This window comes from Microtus oregoni, unplaced genomic scaffold (genome assembly GCF_018167655.1).
Source record: "Microtus oregoni isolate MIOR12 unplaced genomic scaffold, Mior012 000000F_ref0000247, whole genome shotgun sequence".
NCBI lineage: Eukaryota > Metazoa > Chordata > Mammalia > Rodentia > Cricetidae > Microtus > Microtus oregoni.
Genome location: NW_024543059.1, coordinates 86,171,641 through 86,192,064, shown reverse-complemented (window position 1 = coordinate 86,192,064; position 20,424 = coordinate 86,171,641). Strand labels below are relative to the sequence as shown.

Here is a 20,424-nt window from a genome sequence, read left to right as displayed (position 1 = left end):
AGATGTTATTTCTGGACTTACCCAGAACTCTCAAAGACAAAACAACACACCGACAGCTAGAGAGAGGCCATCTGACTCCCTCTTCATCTGGCAATCTTTTTTTCCTTACCATGCTTCCTGAATAAGTCTTTAAAACTACATCCCTGGGTCTTATTTTCTGAGTGACTTTACTCCCCTTAATTTTTTTTCTTTTTCTTTCTTTTTTGTTTTATTGTTATTCGGTTTGGTTTGGTTCAGTTTTGCTTGGTTTGGTTTGGTTGGTTGGTTGGTTGGTTTGGTTCGGTTTTTCAAGACAGGGTTTCCCTGGGCTATCCTAGAACACAAATTGACTTTGGCACATATAGGAGTGATCACAAACAAACAAAAATAAAAACCCTTACCAAACTGATTTTAAAACTCCAAAGACCCAAGGAAGCAGCACAGTTAGTTGGTAAGGTGCTTGCCTTGTAGGCAAGAAGACCTGAGTTTGAGCATCAGAACCCAAATATAGCGCAATGCTATACGCATGCTTGGGGTTTGGTTTGGTTTGGGTTTTGGCTGCTGGTTTGGTGGTAGTGTTTTGGAACGATTTTGGTGAGACTTTAAAGATTTTTTTTTCTATTTGTGATCTTTTTTTGTTATTGAAAAGGAAATTTTTCATACATTATATTCTGATTATGACTTCTCCTCTCCCAACCCCTCCCAGATATGCTTGTAATCAAAGTATGGGGGACAGAGACAGGTGGATTCCTGGGGCTCAAGCCAGCACATTTAGCCTGTTTGGCACGTTTCAGACCAGTGAGAAACCCTGACTCAAAGAACTGGCAGACAGCACCTGAAGACAGCATACCTCCACTGTTGTGTGCCTGCATACACATATGCACACATGCATGCGTAAATCTCAAGAGTATGCAATTTAGTCAATATTTCATGTTTTTGTAAAACCTGAAGCTTTCACAATTGCATGAGTATCTAAAAGTACAGATTTGACAACCACTAACACTGGCTAGCCACAAAAACAATTCCCTAAGGACAGGGGTCTTATGGGTCTTTAGACAAGAAGCAAATAATCTGACTTTATAAAATGCTTGGAAAATGGCATAGACTTAGCTTGGGGCATGCTGAAAAGGAGAAGCCGCAACCAAACTCATCCAGGCTTGCCAAGTCAAACTCTGCTGGCTCTGCCCCCAGAACTGTAAGTCCCTTGTTCCCACAAAGGCCAGCTGCCAAGCCGGTCCTGAGGACAGAAAGACTCAAAGGAAGAAAATATCCCTTCCCTCCAGTTTTCAGCTACAGTCGCTCTTGATAAACACATTGGCCATTCTTAGTACAAGAGAAAGAACAATTTCCAACACCAAATGCCTTAACGTTCAGGAGAGCACCCCAGGAATGACTTCACACAGTAAAGCAACCAATGTCACTTCTAAAGGGCCACAGCGCACCAGGGATGGCCAACAGTCAAGAAAGACAAATACACTTGCATGTTTATGTGTGTGTGAGTGCACGAGAAGGTACGTGCAGAACCCGTTCCCAGGGGCTGGCCATCTTGTTTAGTTGAGGCGAGGGCTCACCGATTAGGCTAGGCTGGCTAGGATCCCACCTGCCTAGAGAATTACAGGCAAGAGGACTGTCAACGTTTTAAGCAGGAAATGGGGTTTCATAGAACTGCCAGCTCAAGTAAATGTAGGCTAAATGAACAAATTTTGAAGAAGAGCTTTAAGTTCACAGTAGCCAAAAAAAAAAAAAAAAAAAAAAAAAAAAAAAAAAAAAACTCTTTGATTAGGAATAGTGAGAATATACATTCAGACGGTAGTGATGGTTTGAATGAGAAATATCTTCTCGGGGCTGGAGAGATGGCTCAGAGGTTAAGAGCATTGCCTGCTCTTCCAAAGGTCCTGAGTTCAATTCCCAGAAACCACATGGTGGCTCACAACCATCTGTAATGGGATCTTGTGCCCTCTTCTGGCCTGCAGGCATACACATAGACAGAATATTGTATACATAACAAATAAATAAATAAATAAATAAATAAATAAATAAATAAATAAAAGAAATATCTTCTCTAGGCTTGGGCATTTGAAATACCCAGCCCCAGCTGGAGGTGCTATTTGGCCAGCTTTAGGTGGTGTGGGTAGCTGGAGGAAGTATGTCACTGGGGATGGGCTCTCCTGTTTAAAGGCCACCTGCCTCAGCCATTCAGCAGTCTCTGCTAGGGCTTGAGGTTGAAGACGTGAGCCCTCTGCTGCCTAGCTGCTCTGCCTGCTGCCCACTGCCCGCTGTCTGCACTAGGCCATGACGGGAGTTATCATCCGAAGGTCAAATAGGCCCTTCCTTCTCTAAGTCACATTTACGGTGTCTTATCACAGCAGTAGAAAATAGCTAATATGTATGGGAACTCAGACATTTCAGAGAAGAGCACAGACAAATATGACAACCACACCTTCAACATGCTATCAAAATAGTCCGTTTTAGAAAGAAATGTAAGCAATAAAAAAAATTACATTTTCGGGGCTGGAGAGATGGCTCAGTGGTTAAGAGCATTGCCTGCTCTTCCAAAGGTCCTGAGTTCAATTCCCAGCAACCACATGGTGGCTCACAACCATCTGTAATGAGGTCTGGTGCCATCTTCTGGCCTGCAGACATACACACAGACAGAATATTGCATACATAATAAATAAATAAATATTTTTTAAAAATTACATTTTAATGGATAACTAGGGTGGGGTGGAGAGATGGCTCAGCAGTCTACAGCACACAGTGCTCTAGAGAGAACCCAAGTTCAATTCCCAACTCCCATATCAAATGGTTCACAACCATCTGTAACTCCAGCTCCAAGGGATCCGATGCCCTTGGCCTCCACTACCACTGGGGCTGGCACTAAGCGCTCACATGCAAGTACGCACACACAATACACATGCAGACCCACACACAGACACATGATGTTTAAAAAGAAATCTTTAAGTGGATAAATGCTAACAGCAGTTACATAATAGCAACAACTGAAAACTGTCTAGACAATGAAGATAAAAGTATAACAAAATAAAAGGGGTAAAAAGCCTTGCGAATGTCATAACCTAGATGGTAATGGAGCCAAGGCCACAGTGGGTACCCAGAAAGGTGTGAAGAGGTCTGTGAAAACATTCCATGGCCTCAGGCAGTCTCTAACTAGAAACAACTCACTTCCTAGAATGGGGGGGGGGGGGCAGCAGGTGGCTTCTTTTGTCCGACTCCAGAAGAGCAATAGCATCCTCTCCTCTGAACACCTCACTGTCTCCAAAGGCACCACATGGCGCGCTGTTTACTTCACACACACAGTGTGCAGAGAGGCTGGGCTCAGAGACACAGTTTAGTGCAAGCGTAACTTTATCAGGAAAAAACGACTTGGTGTTATGGTCAAGGTCAAAATAGTAAGACACGTGGGCCTTAACCAGGGAACCAGCACCTCTGCATGCCTAAAAAATCCTCTTCTCATAATGAGTACCTTTCAACAGACGACTGTTCTGTCCTGGTGCCTAATGGAGCAGTAAAACTCTCTACAGTAGCTTTAGCTTCTTAAAACACACCTGAGACGATGGGAATGAAAAGCCACAACGGGAAGGACAGGAAATGACCTGCAGATCTGACTGTAGGAGGGTGGTTAGATACTCTCTGGTACGTTACACAGACATGAGATAGACTGAGGAACCTTTCCATCTCCCAACACACACTAACACAGTGCTGAAATGACAGGGAACTTTCCTGAATGGGTGTAATAAACAGAGGATCTTAGGTCCCTGGATATAGTTGTGGGTCCAGCGTCTATCAGTAGCCCTGCCAGAAAGCCAGAGCTCCATTAATGCTCGTGCAGTGAGAGACTGGTTGGTTAAACCTGCAATGTAATTACTGAAATCTAATTAGCTCATAAATCAGGACCTCTGCTCTTTAAGCACTTTGTCAAAATACAAAAAAGTTTCAAGGGTTGACCAAGCCATGCGTTTTTCTGCCTAGTTGGAGGGAGGAGCTTAAAAAAATAATATTTATCCTCAGAACGTAGAGGAAGAAGAAAAGTTCTCATTTCAGGTCAGACAGCATCGTGGTCACAACGGCTGGACAGTTACAAGACCCCATACCCTTACTCTAAGAAATGGCTGCACCAAGTGTAGCCCAAGGCAGCAGCAGCTGTACCTGAATGGAAGATAAGGTGGGTTTGAGCCAGACAGGAGTGCTCTGTAGGCTTCTTCTGGTGTCTTCTTTAAGTAGATGACCTAAGACAGACAAACAATAAGTAAGATTTAGAGCACTATACACAACTAATTTAACTACTCCACAAGTTTGTATTTGTTTCTTCCACTTGAGGTCCCAAGCCATGGGGAAGCTGTTGCTCTCTTATGTGTTTTAGATTTTTATTTTTGTTATTCTGTTCTCTGGTTTTATTTTGGTTTTGAGATGGGGTTTCAATTTGTAGCTCCATGGCCTGGAACTAACTACACAGGCCAAGCTGACCTCAAACTCACAGTGGAGCTCCTGGCTCTCCATTCCAAATGCTAAGATTACGGGTATATACAGGTATATACCTCTATGCCTGGCCTGCTGCTGCTAAGATTACAGGTATATACACTTCTGGTTCTCTATTGAATACTGTTACAATATTAGAAAATAATAGACAAAAAATTATAGCTAGTACCTGGGGAAATGGCTCAGTCATTAAAGTGCTCGCTTTGCAAGCGTGAGGACCTGCGTTCGGTCACCAGAACCCACCAAGATAGATAGATAGATAGATAGATAGATAGATAGATAGATAGATAGATAGACAGATAAGCCGGGTGTACTGCTGTGTGCTTATAATCCCAGTACTAGCCAGCCAGCCTATCTTAACCTACTTACTTAGCAACTTCCAGCACCAGAGTCTCCAGGAAGAACAGCAGCAGAGGTATGACACCTGAGGCTGTCATCTGGCCTCACACGCATGTATACATACTCACAGAGACACGCACATGTGTGTGTGTGTCCCCCACACAAGCACACCTAACCTCAAGAGCAAATTCCCATGTCTCACTGACACATGAAGAGAAGGTCTGGGGAGGCACACCCACCAAAGGGAACCGATTCGGAAGTACAAACACCACCCAAGATGAACTGCCTTCCACAGCGCTGCCACTGGCAGGAGTCACTGGGGCTGCAGGCTGAGAATCGTGAGTCTAATTGCAGCTCAAATCACTTTAAAAGTCCATTTAAACCAATCCCAGCTTCAAGTGCTATCTGCAGTAACTAACCCTACAATGTGACTTTACTGTACCCTGCTGGGTGGGTTATGTAATGGAGCCGAGGATAAAACAGTGTTTTCTCAAGCTCAAGGAGGCCATGGGTGTTTGAAAGTTGCCTATGGCTGCTACCAGGGAAAGCTGCTGTGTTTAGATTAGATAATTAAAGCTTATACAGTCACCATTGAAAAGTAAAAATACACCTCCTCCTAAAGCGCAATTACTCTAATTCCCTTTCATCTCGAGGCAAGAGTGCTGCAGGAGGCAGCCACCGGGGCCCACATGAAAAAGCTCTTCAGAAGGCCTGCTCCACCGGGCTCCCCCATCTCACCTGCATGACTTAGCACACATGAGCCATGTTCTCACGCAAGATGAGAGCCTTTGTTTTTATTTTTATCCCAGTGCTAAATTATTAATAGGTGCAAAGTGAAACCCAACAGAGCCCGTCTAAATTCCAGGAAGATCCCTGGGGCGTCTGTTATGGGCTGACCTTTTACGGTCTGGAGGGAAGTGCTTAGGGAGAGTGGGAAAATAGTCTCCTCAGACAGGAGTTCATTGTTGAAAGATGCATGCACGGTCGCTCATTAAAATACAAAATCCCATCTTTTTGCAAGAGGACATATGCATGCTGTATGTATTCCTATGCTAGATCTTCTTAGATGAGAGGGGGTGCGAGGAGGGAGAGGGAGACAGAGATACAGAGATAGAGACAGAGAGAGCCCGGGATTGGCAATGATTGAAGCCTGGAAGGAAACTAACATTTACGAGCCTTGTAATCAATGAATCCAAAGCCCAAAAATGTACAGATTGTTCCAAATTCCCACCATCACTCTGTAGTGGAGTAGGCATTTGAACACACCCCCACTCCAAACATCCTGGGGGAAAAGACTCCTTTTTCCCAGTTCTTGAAACTATTCACGGTTTTTAAAATGACGCGATTTCAAACTGTTAACAACAGAGCTTTGTGGGGAATCAAGGTGATGTCCACTTGGAGAAAAGAGATCATTCTATTGTATTATTATTTTTGTGCAGGTGTAAACAAGTTTGTTTTTTAAATGGGAAGTAGTTATGAAATGTTTAATATATCTTTTCTCTAAAAATAGTTGATAGTAAGAGCCCCAAAGTTGTGTTAGACATGCCTAGCACTTCTAAAAATGTTATCTGAAACTAATTTCAAAGCAAACCATTTTGATTTATTTTTTGGCTTTTAAAAGGATGTGTGTGTGTATGTGTGTATATATTTTCTACTCCACTCACTAGCTATTAACATACATAATCCAACAAGTAGAATTTTCCCAAATTCTGATTGATACCTCTTGACAAAATCATTGGCATAGACAGTGTTTTATTAAACTCCAATTTAGTGAGTGGCACGTACATTACTTCTATAAAGGCCAGGAAGTCCTACAAACCTTCTCAATTTAAAAAAAAATTAATATATAGTTACTTCTCTTTAACTGAACATGAGTCTGCTAATTAAAGTGATTTTTTTCTATTTAATTAAGTTCCATACCAGGCACCAAAGATTTTTCCATTTGTTACATATGAGATTTCAGAGAGGCAGGATCGTAACACATACTATCAAGAGATAAAGGGGTTTATTTAAAAAGATACGAAAAATTAGAGTACTACAAACTAAAATAATCTGTAATGTTTATCAACAAGCCAGTGATGCCTAGACTTCAGCTATCATAGACTAACTCTTCTGCCACATATATCCTATATAAAGAGACTACCAAGTCTTCTCATGCAGCGCCTCCGGGACCGTAAATCAGTGCCATCTAAAGTGTCTGTATCATGTGACACGTGGAAACTCTGTCACAGAATCAGCACACAACTGAATATTATGATACACAGCTTAAACTTTGAAGCATCTGGGTGTATATCACACACTGTCGATGTGTCAAATAACAAATCTCTCCTAACTTCCCAGAACACCAGACCACCACAAGACATGACTTAAAACGTTCTCAAGATTTACTTGCAATTCTTTTAAACTATCTTTTAAGCTAGAGTCTAATGTCACTGGATTCATAAAGCCTATAAATGATAATATATATGGTTTTCAGAAGCATCTTGGGATTTGCAGCCCCGACGATTTACTCTCCCCAATATATAATCTGTGATTCTTAGACAACGTTAACTGCCTTCACATAGAAGTCTAAACCAGACCATAAATTTGGTAATGAGCATGGAAACATTGCCTCAAGCCTTACTGTGTTTCTAGCTTTATTTGGGGGGGGGGGGGTGTCTTATTATTTTTTTAAAATAAGAAAAATAAATCTAGGGCTCGGTGGGTAAAGCCACCTGATGCTAGGCCTGACCATCCATCCTGAGAGTTTAAAGGAGGTCTCTTTTAAGGGAAAGGGTGTTGTCCATACTCCAGGTGACCTTAGTTCTTAACTCTTTCAACTGGTAACATCCGTTTCCTGGAGATCTCTTCTGGAAGAAATTTCACTGACTCAGAAATGACTGGAATGACAATTTGAAGCCATCATGGCAATGGAGCAAGGTAGAACCTACCTGGGAAAGACCACTCCCACCTCTGGCTGCCATCTTTTGAACAAACTATTAAGCAAAATAACAGAAAATCAATTGCTGAAATTGAAGGGTACTTACTCTGAGAAAACTGATAAAGCCTCAAGGGTATTTTTATCTTCTAAATCACAAATATGATTAACATGAAAACAGGTTTCTTTACTTATTTTAAAAATTAAATTGTATGCATGCACACGTGCATGCTTACCAAGGCTCGTGTGGAGGTCAGAGGCTAACCACGTAGATCCCAGAGATCTCAGTCACTCGACTTAATTTTTTATTTTATCTTTTTTACAGAGTCACATGTAGCCCAAGGCTAGCCTCAAACTAAGTGCTGGACCATCTCTCCAGTCCTACTCTAGTTTGTTTCTATGGTTATCTGATTTCATCTGTCGGCCCAGCTAGACTGCATATGTTAATGAAGGTAATTTTCATGTCTTTTGGGTCTTCACAGTTTCACAGAGCACAAGGCCCATAGCCAGTGCCCTATAAAAGTTGGTCACAGCCCAAACAAACAACAAACAGAAAGAAGGATCTCTGGGTACAGAAACACAGCATTCACAGGCCCTGATCACCAGACTAGGGAGCAGGATAACAAAGAAGAAAGGTTAGGAGGCAAGTTGCCCAGGGTTCAGTCGTAGGCTCTTTTGGCTATGAATGGCACCGTGAATTCTCTATAGTTCCGTTTCCGAAGGTGTGAAGAAGAGACATTATTTATTGGACCATGAACTTCCCTGACAAAAGTCACCCACCTTTGTATGTTGTTTGTTGGGGAGATTAGATGGTGAAACATACATGTAGCTTACTCCTAACTGCACTTGACATATAGCTCTACCATAGCAAGAGACTACAGAAGAGATAAACTTGAGTCTTATCCAGACACAGAAGAAGCAAAATGTACTACACCACTAAAAAAAGGAAATAAGAGGCTGTGGATTCGTTCTGAGTTAAGAAAAATCAAGTTTGATCAAGAAAGACCACCTGAGAAATCTCTGGTAGGAACAGATGGCCCGGATGTCTGAGTTCTACATCCAGAACAGATTCAAGACTGCTGCCTGAGATGATCAAGACTCACAGTATACTCAAGTCAGGACTTGATCATAATTCTAAATTTTCTTTAGGTCCCCTTAAGATTATCAGCGCCCCCAACCAGCATGAAGTAGCCTGGAAAACTACACCCACATTCCCAAAAAATGGACTATGGATGGTCTTGGTTTTTTTAAAGAAAGAAAGAAAGAAAGAAAGAGAGAGAGAGAGAAAGAGAGAGAGAGAAAGAAGAGGGGGAAGGGGCTGGAGAGATGGCTCAGTGGTTAAGAGCATTGCCTGCTCTTCCAAAGGTCCTGAGTTCAATTCCCAGCAACCACATGGTGGCTCACAACCATCTGTAATGAGGTCTGGTGCCCTCTTCTGGCCTGCAGGCATAGACACAGAACATTGTACACATAATAAATAAATATTAAAAAAATTTAAAAAAAAAAGAAGAGGGGGAAGTGGTGCAGGACAATTGTCTATATTCTGTCAATTATGTTTTAAATAAAGGCTGATTGGCCAGTAGTCAGGCAAGAAGTATAGACGGGACAAATAGACAGGAAGTAGAGGTGGGTCAATGAGAACAGGAGAATTCTGGGAAAGAGGGAAGCTCCCTCTGCAGTCCTGTCCAGATACAGAAGAAGTAAGATGTGACTAAGCCGCTGAAAAAGGTACTGAACCATGTGGCTAACACAGATAAGAAAAATGGGCTAATGTAAGTTATAAGAGATTATAAGAAGCCTGCGCTAATGGGCCAATCAGTTTATGATTAAAAAAAAGAGATAATCTTAGTCCCACAATTTCTCCTGTTCACCACTCTTACAGTCTGAATACAAAATGCCCCTCATAGACTCACATGATTGAATCCCCAGGTACCAGTGCTCTGTCGACAGATGCAAAGAACTCTAGAAGGTGGGGCCTCCTTGGAGGAAGTAGGTCATGAAGAAGTATGGCTGCTCATGTTATACCTGGTCCCCAATCACTCCCCTTTGTTCCCTGCTCCCAGTCTACCATGAGATGATCAACCTCCTCCTCCACCCTCCCACCACTGTGATTCTCTGCCTCCCCTTGAATCAACAGGATCTGGATGGATGCCTTAAAATCTCCAAAACCATGCTACAGAATAAAACCCGCCTTAGGGGGCTCGGTCAATTATCTTGCCACAGTGACAAGAACACTGGTACAACCATCTGTTTCTCTGTGACTCCAGATCTGGATATTGCACAGAACTAAGCCCAAAAGGCTATCCAGGCATATGAACATTAAGACATGCAGTAGCAAATGCCCCTTGTGAGTGCCAAGATCATGGCAATGAGACCACCATTCAGTGAAACCCTCCTGTTTTAAAGTGCAGACATTGGTCCCTCTCCCCATCCTGCCTCTTCTGTCTCCAAGTCTCACAGTATCTTAGCATGAACAACCTTAAAATAAATGGCACTAACCCCTGCTTTATGAAATCTGCTCTCAAAATATCACAGGATCACAGAGGTGGCCCATGGGTCTCTCCAACCCAGTGCATGCAAAGGAGGGACAGTTGCTGTTACTATTCATGTTTTTTTTTTTTTGTATTTGCACTTTTGTGAGAAAAAAAAAAACAAGGGGACAGAGACTAGAGAGGAAAGCAATTCCAGTTACCTGCAAAGAACGAGCTACAGGTATCCACAGGAAGCATGTCTATTAAAGACAGTACCCACCAAGAAACTCTGTAAAGTCTGCCATCATGAAACTTTTAACGCACTGTCCTTGATATCTAAGACTTGGTTCTCAGACTTCTTGAATGTCAAGATGCTTAATTTGTAAACTACTTTTTTCTGAAGACTTATTTAAACTTTGGTTGTCATAAACAAAAACATTTAAAAGTTTATGTTTTGCAACATTTTATTCTTATTCCCAGCCTCCCATTCTATTCCATACTAGAAAAATAAAACAATATCTGCATTCAACTTGGTAATTTAAAAAAATAGGGAAAAGGCACACATTTCTGAGATGCACAAACAATCCCACTTTTGTTCTAACTTACAGCAATGGAAATTACTTAGCGTAGGACAATCGCTGTCATTAAATAGGCAAGCCTGCTGCTTCAAAGCAGGAATGCGACTGTGTTCACAACAGCCTGGATTTTGGTTCTCCTCTAAATCTACCATGTTCGGTCTTCTAATTAAAACAGGAAAATAAGACTATCATGTCTCCTGCACACTCTGGCTGAACCCCGGCATAAAAGAAAAGAAGATATTCTTCCTACCCTTCCAGTCCCATAGAACTCACAGCCTGTGAGATCAGCAATGGGGAACACAATACTTCTGCCAGACAAAGGGGCAAGGTGCACTGGAGGAGACAGGAAGACGTGGGCATGGCACTCCCACCCACTGCTTACGTCTACCCTCAAAAGACTCCATCTGGCATCTTCTGGAGAACAAGATCTAGAAGTGGCTGTCATGTGTGTGTTTGTTTGAGGTTGTGTTGGCTCTGAAATGGCCTCATAGGGCATCTCTACATCTCCATTTGGGGTTTGGAGTAGCAGACAGCTGACAAGCAGCAGACATGATTGTCTGGATTTCAGAATTCATTTGGATGAGGAGCGCTCCTTCCACCCCTCTCGTGGGCACAATCAGAGTGGAGCCAGTGGGAGCTCTCCGAAGGCAATTTGGGAGAATCGCAGACATTAGCCACATGTGCCTCCCTATTTAATTTGATGGAAAGCAGAATTTTCATAATCAGCCAGAATAGATGTCTTTCCAGAACTGATTATACAGCTGGGACCGTTGCACTTCTCTTGCTAGTGCCGTTTCAATGACATTGTGGCCTTCTTGTGCCTGGGGCAAGCCACCACGGAGACAGCACAGACACCGCTGAGTCGAATCATAAGGACACAGGCAAGCCTCTGCCAAGCAAACCAAAGAAAATCACACCAGGGGTCTCATACCGGATAGTTAAAAAAACCCGATAGAGAAGGAAGTGAGAAAATGTGTGACCCCTGAGACACCTCAGTTTCTCATGTTACACAAGCAACCACAGGTCACATGTTACAACACACAGGTAAACATAGCCTGTGTATGACCACTGCAGGAGGCAACCTCTGGGCAAAACCCAAAAGCGGACCCCAAAAGCACGGAATCAGAGCATGTTTAGGAACAAGATGCTGGTAACAGACACAGGCCATGATTTACCATTTAAATTTCTCAAACATCAGTCATGTGGTGTGAAAATTCTTTCATTTACAAATGAACTAGTAAACTTCAAAGTTTACTTATAAAGGCAAATTTCTCAATTTCTGGAAATATTTTCCCATGATCAAAATTCAAAATTGGAGCCAGCAACAGCTGCAAGCCTGACAACCTGAGTTCCATCCCCAGAAGCCATGAAAAATGAAAGGACAGCCCACAAAGTTGTCCTCCGACTCCCGTGTTCACCAGATCACGTTTGCACCCACACCCACACGTGAACAGATTGCTCACACACACAGCAACAATAGAGAAAAATAAAGTTCTAAAAATAAGAAAATCAATGAATACATTTTCAGTGAGTCCAAATTAAAATCCAAATTACTTCAAATACTTTAATATTACTTTATTATATTTATATCAATTTTACTTCCAAGTGCATACTCCTTGGCATTTGGTGTTCTCATTAGGACCGATTTAAAGCTCGGGACAACGAGAGGCAGGACAAAGATAAGAGATATTCTTGCAATAACTGGTAAGAAATATTAGACAGAAAGCACTTCCTAAACACACACAGGAGGAAGACTGCTAAGTAGAGACAGAACCCAGGCAAGGTTGATTATTTCCCACCAAACAGTGGTCTGATCTCCCAGCAGGCAAGAAGGCAGACAGATCAGGCTGTTCAGTGTCCATCTCGTAACCAGACCATGTGCCTGAGGAACTTTAAACAACAACATAGTTCTTTAAATTAAAAGTTTAGCTGAATGTAGTGTGATCACATGTCTGTGATCCCAGCACTCAGAGGCTGAGGATGAGGGACCACGAGTTTGAAGCCAGCCTAGATGACATCACAAGACCTTTCCTCCAAAAAATAATAAGAAATAATTGTAGTGAATTTTCAAATGTATTTATCCTGATCTTCTCTGAGTTTTAAGTAGTTTGCAGGGGAGGCGGCGCAGAACCATGCTGTGTGCAAACTAAACCTCAGGTCTCAAGTCTCCTAGTGACTTGTAAGCTCCTCCTGTTCTTTGAACCTGCTCAGGAATAGAAAAACTAACAATGAGCACAAACAAGGAACTGGTTGTTCTCTTCCAGTATGTACAAAAGGGTTGTTGCTTAGAGAACGCAGGAGAAACGAGAGCTTGGCCCACTAGACGGGAGTTTGCAGACCAGATCCTGTGGTCATTTGTCCGTGCATTAGCCTAAACTTCACAAACACAGGCCACATGACAGCATTGTCCTCCAAGAAAATAAAAGAATTGATCCCTCTTAAGCATGCAAAGATTTTAAGTAAGCAAGTTCCTACACACTGTAGCTTACTGATTTCCACAAACAGAGCAGAGACAAGTAAAGGCAACCACAGACCTACCCCACACTGACTTTATACAAAGTCCATCTTCCCTCCCCATAGCAACTGGGAATTCCCATCCTCATTCCCACACACCCTGCCCCTAACCCCATTCTGGCTCAGTTCAGTGGGGGAACCTCACTTCTTCAAGAAAACAGCACACATGTTCACCTACACACACACACACACACACGCACGCACACACACACACACAAACACATACCCCAGGCCAGCTGTTTCTCTCTCGTGTCAGTAGCAAAGACTTGCAGTTCAGGTTTACCAATGAAAGGGAAATGAGAAGGTTTGTTTGAGACAGGGTCTTACCATGTAGCCCTGGCTGGCCTGGAACCTACTATGTACAAAAGGCTAGATTGGAACTCACAGAGATCCGCCTACCTCTGCCTCCCGAGTGCTGGGACTAAAGGCGTGTACCACCACAGCCCCATTTATCAAATTTAAGTTGGAGTAAGTCTAAGATTCTGTGTCAAGCAAGAAAAAAGTTCCAGTTATCACAACATTGCTATTCTATGCATTAGCCAATTAAGAAAAGGAGGAGAATGAGAAAGGAAAAGCAACAGGAGCGAAGCAGCCTGGTAAGAAGAAAAAAGAGCTGGAAGTAGAGGGAGAAAGAACACAGCGGGAGAAAGGGGTCTACTTAAAAGGCGAGGAAGATGGGGCTGGCTATTTCATGCCGGAGTACGCACTTGGACTTTGACCATCAAAAATAAGCCAGGCTGCTAAGGCAAGGGTACGGGATACCAGAACGCCAGCTTTAACACGCCATCCCATCCCTCCGGGTTCTGCCTCCTCTGAAAAGTTCTGAGCCTGGCCCAGTGAGGATGGAACCTGGGAAGGCTGGGGTATGGAGAAAGCCTCTCTACGCTGTGACTATGTCCAGGGCCACCGGAGCAACTCTGCAGAGGAAATGATTCTCCAGGCTGGTGGAGGGGCAAGAAAAAAGCCAGAGACCAACCTAAAGCATATGAATTTAGGAGTTCTGGGACAAACATTCCTTAAATCTCAAAATTTATTTGTACCAGATTTTGGGGGGGGGGTGTGTTGAGATAGTATATCATTATACAGCCCTGGCTGGCCTAGAACTCAATATGTAGATCAGGCTGGTCTCGAACTCAAAGTGATCTGTCTGTCTCTGCTTAAGTACTGGGATTTGTGAGCCACCACCCAACAACGTAGTAGAAGATCTTAATCAACAACTTCCTCTTCCCTGAATTCAGAAGTACAATATGTCAGACACAAAATCTAGTATCTAATACATGTGTTAATCTCTGTGCTAATCATAGCAGCAGGCCAAAGCCAGGATATCCTTTGAAAAAAATTAATTTTTCCAAATACATATACTTATTTGGAGGTAGGAAAACCAAACTATTTTAGAACTTTGTAAAATGCGAACTACATTTTTGTCATAATTTCCCTTACTGAAAGTAAGTATCTAAGAAAAAACTGAAGTATCTCTAAGAAAAAAAACTAAATTTAAAGATTAGGTCTTAAAAAAATTACATAATTTATTGCCAAAATTACAACTCACTTGCAAGCCCTGAGGATTTTCTCAAAGTCTCAGACATCCCTGAAAGAGAAAATATTAATCCTTCACCACATCCAAGCTAAGGGGATTCCCTCAGTCTAATGCGGACGATGGTTCATAGTGTTAACGCATCCTCCAATGCTACGTACCTCACAGATCCATCACTGCCACCGTCTAACAAAGCAGTTGATTAAAACTGAAAGCCCTCAAGTGTGATACTGGAGAGGGGAGTCAAGGGCCCGGACTTGGGATTAGAGCAGAGAGAGGCCTCCACTCACCCACAGGGGACACATTGGTTAATCCAGAAGGGAAACTTGAAGCCATGAAGCCATTCATGCTACATGCATTTTGGAGGTTTGCACTGGCTTTTTTTTTTCATTGCTTCTTGTTTATTATTACAGCATTTGTGTATAATGTATGTGGGTACACATGGAGTCAAGTCATTGTTATGACATTTGTGTATAATGTATGTGGGTACACATGGAGTCAGGTCATTGTTATGACATTTGTGTATAATGTATGTGGGTACACATGGAGTCAGGTCATTGTTATGACATTTGTGTATAATGTATGTGGGTACACATGGAGTCAGGTTTCTCTTTCTGTATTTATGTGGGTTCCAGAGATCAATCTTAAATGGGAAGCACTTTACCTGCTGAGCCATCCCACTGACTTCATGTTGTGTTTTTCCATATACAGATATAAACATAGATGTATGTATACATACAATTATGTATGCATGCTTATACATATGTGTGTATATACATACATATACATGATAATGTTTAACTTATGAATTAGGCCAAATAGAAGATTAACAACAAAAACTAATAACAGAAAAAAAAATTGTAACAGCCTTCTCTAATAGAAGCAATGTGAATGCTTTTTTTTTTTTTTTTTTTTTTTTTTTTGGTTTTTCGAGACAGGGTTTCTCTGTGGTTTTGGAACCTGTCCTGGAACTAGCTCTTGTAGACCAGGCTGGTCTCGAATTCACAGAGATCCACCTGACTCTGCCTCCCAAGTGCTGGGATTAAAGGCGTGCGCCACCACCGCCCGGCTCAATATCTTCTTATGACATCTTCACCCTGTAAGATGCAGTGCCTATGTGACCAGATGAGGAGGAATTGTAGGAATTTGGACTTTGGTACTTTGGGTTAGGAAAGCAGTGGGGTGCTTTAAGCACTGCTTAAAGGGCCATGCTAGTAGAAGCATGGGGGACACTGGTGCTGAGAGTCATGTGAACTGCCAGGGGCTGGCTCAAGAGGCTTCAGAGGAGAATTTTAGTGCGGCGCATAGAGATCCTTCTTGTCAATTCTCCATAATACTACTTGAAATGGTGCACAACTTAGAACTCAAGAATTATTTTTGGAATTTTCCATTTAATATGTTAGGGCCACAACTGACCGAAATCTCAGAAAGTGGCATCAGGGATAAGGGAGCATCGGCTATCACCTGGGATATTATAATGATGGAGAGACTGAGCTGGAATTTCATCTGCACCATTTTTACATGCTCACCACGTGATCACCCAGGTCTGGGACTCGGAATCCCTAAAGGGAGGTTTCCTAGCTCAGTCATTCCCTTCCTCACTGAAACCACAGAGACGGATACTAAGTTGGGCACAGGGGACGTGGATGAACATCATCCTCCTCCAGAAACTCGCTCTAGCAGAGGGGAGACTACGGAGAAGTGACTCTGGGAAGCTCATCATAGCTTACTAGGGGCAATGGGAGAAAAGCCATACTCCAGCTTTGTTCTGAGTGAGATGGTAAGAAATGACACTGTGGACAACAGGGAAAGGAGGGCAGAGGGGGGCAGACGGATCATGGAGGAGAAACACCAGGAAGAAGACTGTCTAAAAAAAAAACTTTCGTATTATTTTGGTTAAATAAGAAGTTCCCCCAAATGAGCCCACTGAATAACTCACACCTACTCCTGAACAGAACCATAGGTGTGATTCAGCCTGCAGCATGTATAGTCCCACAGGAAGGCTGGTCTCTCTGCTCATTAGTCTGAAGGCATAAACCATAAACGTGAAAACCTACTAAAGTGTTTCCTGCAGGCAAAGGTGAAGGAAACATCCAGCAAAGCTACTGGCAGCCAACCTAAATCGTTAGCTTTAGGTTACACTATCCATAAAAAAATAAATAAATAATAACCTGGATCTACACAATGAAAAGTCAAAAGCCCTTCAAGCCTTTGCCGTGGAAGACTTAGAAAGGCAGGGACAGGGGCCAGCAAGGTTGAGGCAGGGGCATAAGAAAAGCTAATAAAGACACAAGGAGGCAGAGGCTGGAGGGTCAGTAGAGACTAAGGCTACCCAGGGCTACAGAGCAAGGGGTGGGGGGAGGCACAGTGAAGGAGAAGGGGAAAGAAAGCAAAAGAGAGAGAGGGAGGAAGACAGGGGAAGAGGAAGTGGGAAGTGAAAGGAGAAAAGAAGATCAAGCAGTAACCTGGGGACCAAGTGGCTCACATGGGCCGGGTCCCAGCAGCTCATGTGGGCACGGTCTGTGTTTACTAATGTAGCAACCATTTCAAGTATCTTAGAGATACTAAGTGTCTTAGAGATGTCTATGGAGCAAACTGGACAGGAGCAGCAGCTGGCTCCCCCTCTAAAACTTCAGGAAGCTGCAGACAGGGAGGATCTTTAGTGAATTAGTTCACTTTGCACAATGGAAAAAGAATATCATTTAACATGTAATATATAAATTATGTAAATATAAATTGAATGCCTTATAGCAAATAGAACTTCACTCTTTTTGAGTTTTGTTTGTTTGTTTGGTTGGTTGGTTGGTTGGTTGGTTTGGGTTGAGAGTTTTGGAGGAGTTTGTTCTTTTGTTTGAGACAGGGTGTCACTTCATAGCCCAAGCTAGCCTGGCACTCACAGTCATGCGGCCTCGGTCTCCAAATGCTGGAATTACTTGTGTGTGCCAATACATTCAGTTTGAGGGGAGAAAATTCACACATTAAAATTAGGCAATCCAAAAATCCATTATAAATCTAAAGTATAAGGTTTGAGAACATTCAGACTCTCTTAATACCGACTTAGCAGGCTCAGACTGCAGATTCGGGGCCCCAAGTTGACACCCAAGTATGGGCTTTTCTTATTCAAGGTTACTCCCAACAGGCCTTGTTTGGCTGCCAGGAAAAAGGAAGGAAAAGCCTTGGGAAAAGTTTGAAGGTAACTAGTGATTCAAATGATAACGTGATAAGGATAAGTTTCTAGTATTTGAGCACTTAAAGCAAACAACTTTTCTTATGCCTCCAATTTCAGCTGACTAAAATCCACCTGGAACTCAGGTGTCGGTCATTCAGCCTCGTGAGTCTCTGAGAAGTTCAAAGCACTGGCGGTTTCCCATCAACTTGGTCATGAGAGTTGAGGGCTAATCTTAAGCCGAACAACTGCCCACACATGCAGTGCCAAAATCCAGGCCCTTTAAAACCTGCAAACACATCCCCAGTCCTGATTTTGTTTTGTTTGAAACAGTCTATCGCATAGCCCAGGCTGGCCTTGAGTTCTCTGTACGGTAATGACTGTGAAGTCCAGATCCTCCTATCCTTTCTACCTCCCAGATGCTAGGAGTGCAGCCATCTGCCACTAGGCCCTATGTGACACTAGGGCTTGAAGTCAGGATTCATGCGTGCTAGGAGAGCACTCTGCCAAGTGGGCTGCACCTCCACGTTGATTTTACATATATATATATATTAACAAAAGAAAATAGTATGCCTCCCACATGGTAATGTAAAAACCTCTCTCCCCTCCCCACTGGCCGGAGATGTGGCTCATTTGGTAGAGTGCTTGCCTAGCATGCACAAGGCCCTGGTTTTGGGTCCCCAGCAGCACGCATAACTGCATGCGGTGGCACAAGCCTGTAATCCCAAGCACTTGGGAGGTAGAAGCAGTTAGATCAAAAATGCAAGTCAGCTACAGCTTGAGTCTGAGCCTAAACTGCATGAGATCCTTCTCTCAAACAAGGACGCGGGGGAGAAGAAAGGAGCTGCCTCATGAACTCACAGACCTTTGGCTTCAATTGTACACGTGAAAGGCGTGTGCAACTGTGGGGTAAGGAGGAGAGGGGACAAATCCTGTCCTGAGATACTAGCCTCACGCACTTCCTTCTCCCATTCCCCTGTCACTCCACTCAGGCGGACTCCCCCTAGGTCATCCACAAACATCGCCAGAGCAAATCTAAAAGAGCTACGGTTGCATGTGGCTAGAACACAGAGGGGAATAGATGCTCACCAAGTTAGCCAGGATCAACACTCAGCTGCACCTGGAAGAGCTGTGTACTTGAAACACCGCAGTACCTTCCTCCCTGCGTGCTATCTTCAATCCTGTAGCTGCCAGTACCCAAAGAGGAGCTTCTGTCAGCTCCGCCTGAACAAAGCTCCAGCCTAGGGACTCGGTTCTGGTCTTTCTCTTCAAGGAATGAAATTGATCTTGGACAAGCCACAGGATCTATCTATTCAGCTGGGAGTCTAGCGGGCCTGACACAGGACTCGTCTGATGAATCTCCTAGGGAGACACTCCAGTAACCCTACAAAACTGGACCTAGTTTTCTAACCTAACGTGTTTATTTTAAAGCTAAGAGAAAAGAGTAAAACCATCCCATCCACTTGATATTAAATCTTACCCTGGTATGATCATGAAATAACATCACCTTGCATAAAACTTGGGAGTTTTACCTCCCACTTCATAGATCCTAGTAAACATGTCCTATTGGAGAGGAAGCCTGTGGGCCCGCAGGAGCGCACCTCTGCCCCTGAGCCTGCTCCAACCAGAGAGCTATACAAAAGGGAATAGCAAATGCCAGGGACGTTCAAGGATACGTGCTCAGGACGTGGTCTCACTGATGGCATGATAAATACTTCAAACGCCTCAGTCTTACCATAGAAAATTTCACAAGAACTTTTAAGGGGCTTTTTAATTCTTACTTCCATAATGAATGCATGTAATAAAAACATGTAGTTATATATGCATAAACACACACGGGGGCGAGGTCTCAATCTGTAGCTGACTAGCCTTGAACCTGTGGCAATCACTCTGTTTTAGACTCCAAAGCTCTGAGATAACAGGTGTGTGAACATCAGTTATCTTCTACCCCCCCCCCCTCTCTCTCTTTCTCTCTCTCTATGTATATATAAGAGAGAGGACACATGTGGAGAGAAGATAATCTGTGAATGCCTGTTCCCTCCTTCCATGTTGAAGTGGGCTCTAGAGTCAAGCTCAGGATGCCTTGTTTGCTCAGCGAGCACCTCTACCTGCTGAGCCATCTCCGTGGTAGGCACGGAACCTAGACTTTAAAACAGGCCAGACAAGTGCTCTGGCACTGAGTTCATTCGATGACTGGGCAGATGTGTTTGGGAGATTGCTTGAGAACAAAGGAAGCCTGTTTTCAGCTTCCCAGCAGGAGTAGATAAAAAACAAAATACTGGAAATATTTATGCAGTAAATTGAGAGTGATGGCTTCTGCAAACAGAAGGGGAAGAGCTACTTCTCCTTGCTCACAGCTAGTGGCAACACACGGAGAGTTGACTATGAGATGGTGGTGATGGGCTTCCCCTGTGCAAAAGGCAAACAGAACA

At 43.2% G+C, this 20,424-nt stretch overlaps 1 protein-coding gene across 2 annotated transcripts in view; it reads right to left on the bottom strand.

Annotated features, from left to right (window-relative positions):
* Positions 1-20,424, bottom strand: part of Cdc14a (cell division cycle 14A) — a 143,293-nt gene that overhangs the window by 83,943 nt on the left and 38,926 nt on the right. For both annotated transcript variants that reach the window (XM_041652770.1, XM_041652763.1), the window contains exon 5: positions 4,144-4,223. In XM_041652770.1, the coding sequence (XP_041508704.1) occupies positions 4,144-4,223 (80 nt within the window). The remainder of the gene's footprint in view (positions 1-4,143; positions 4,224-20,424) is intronic.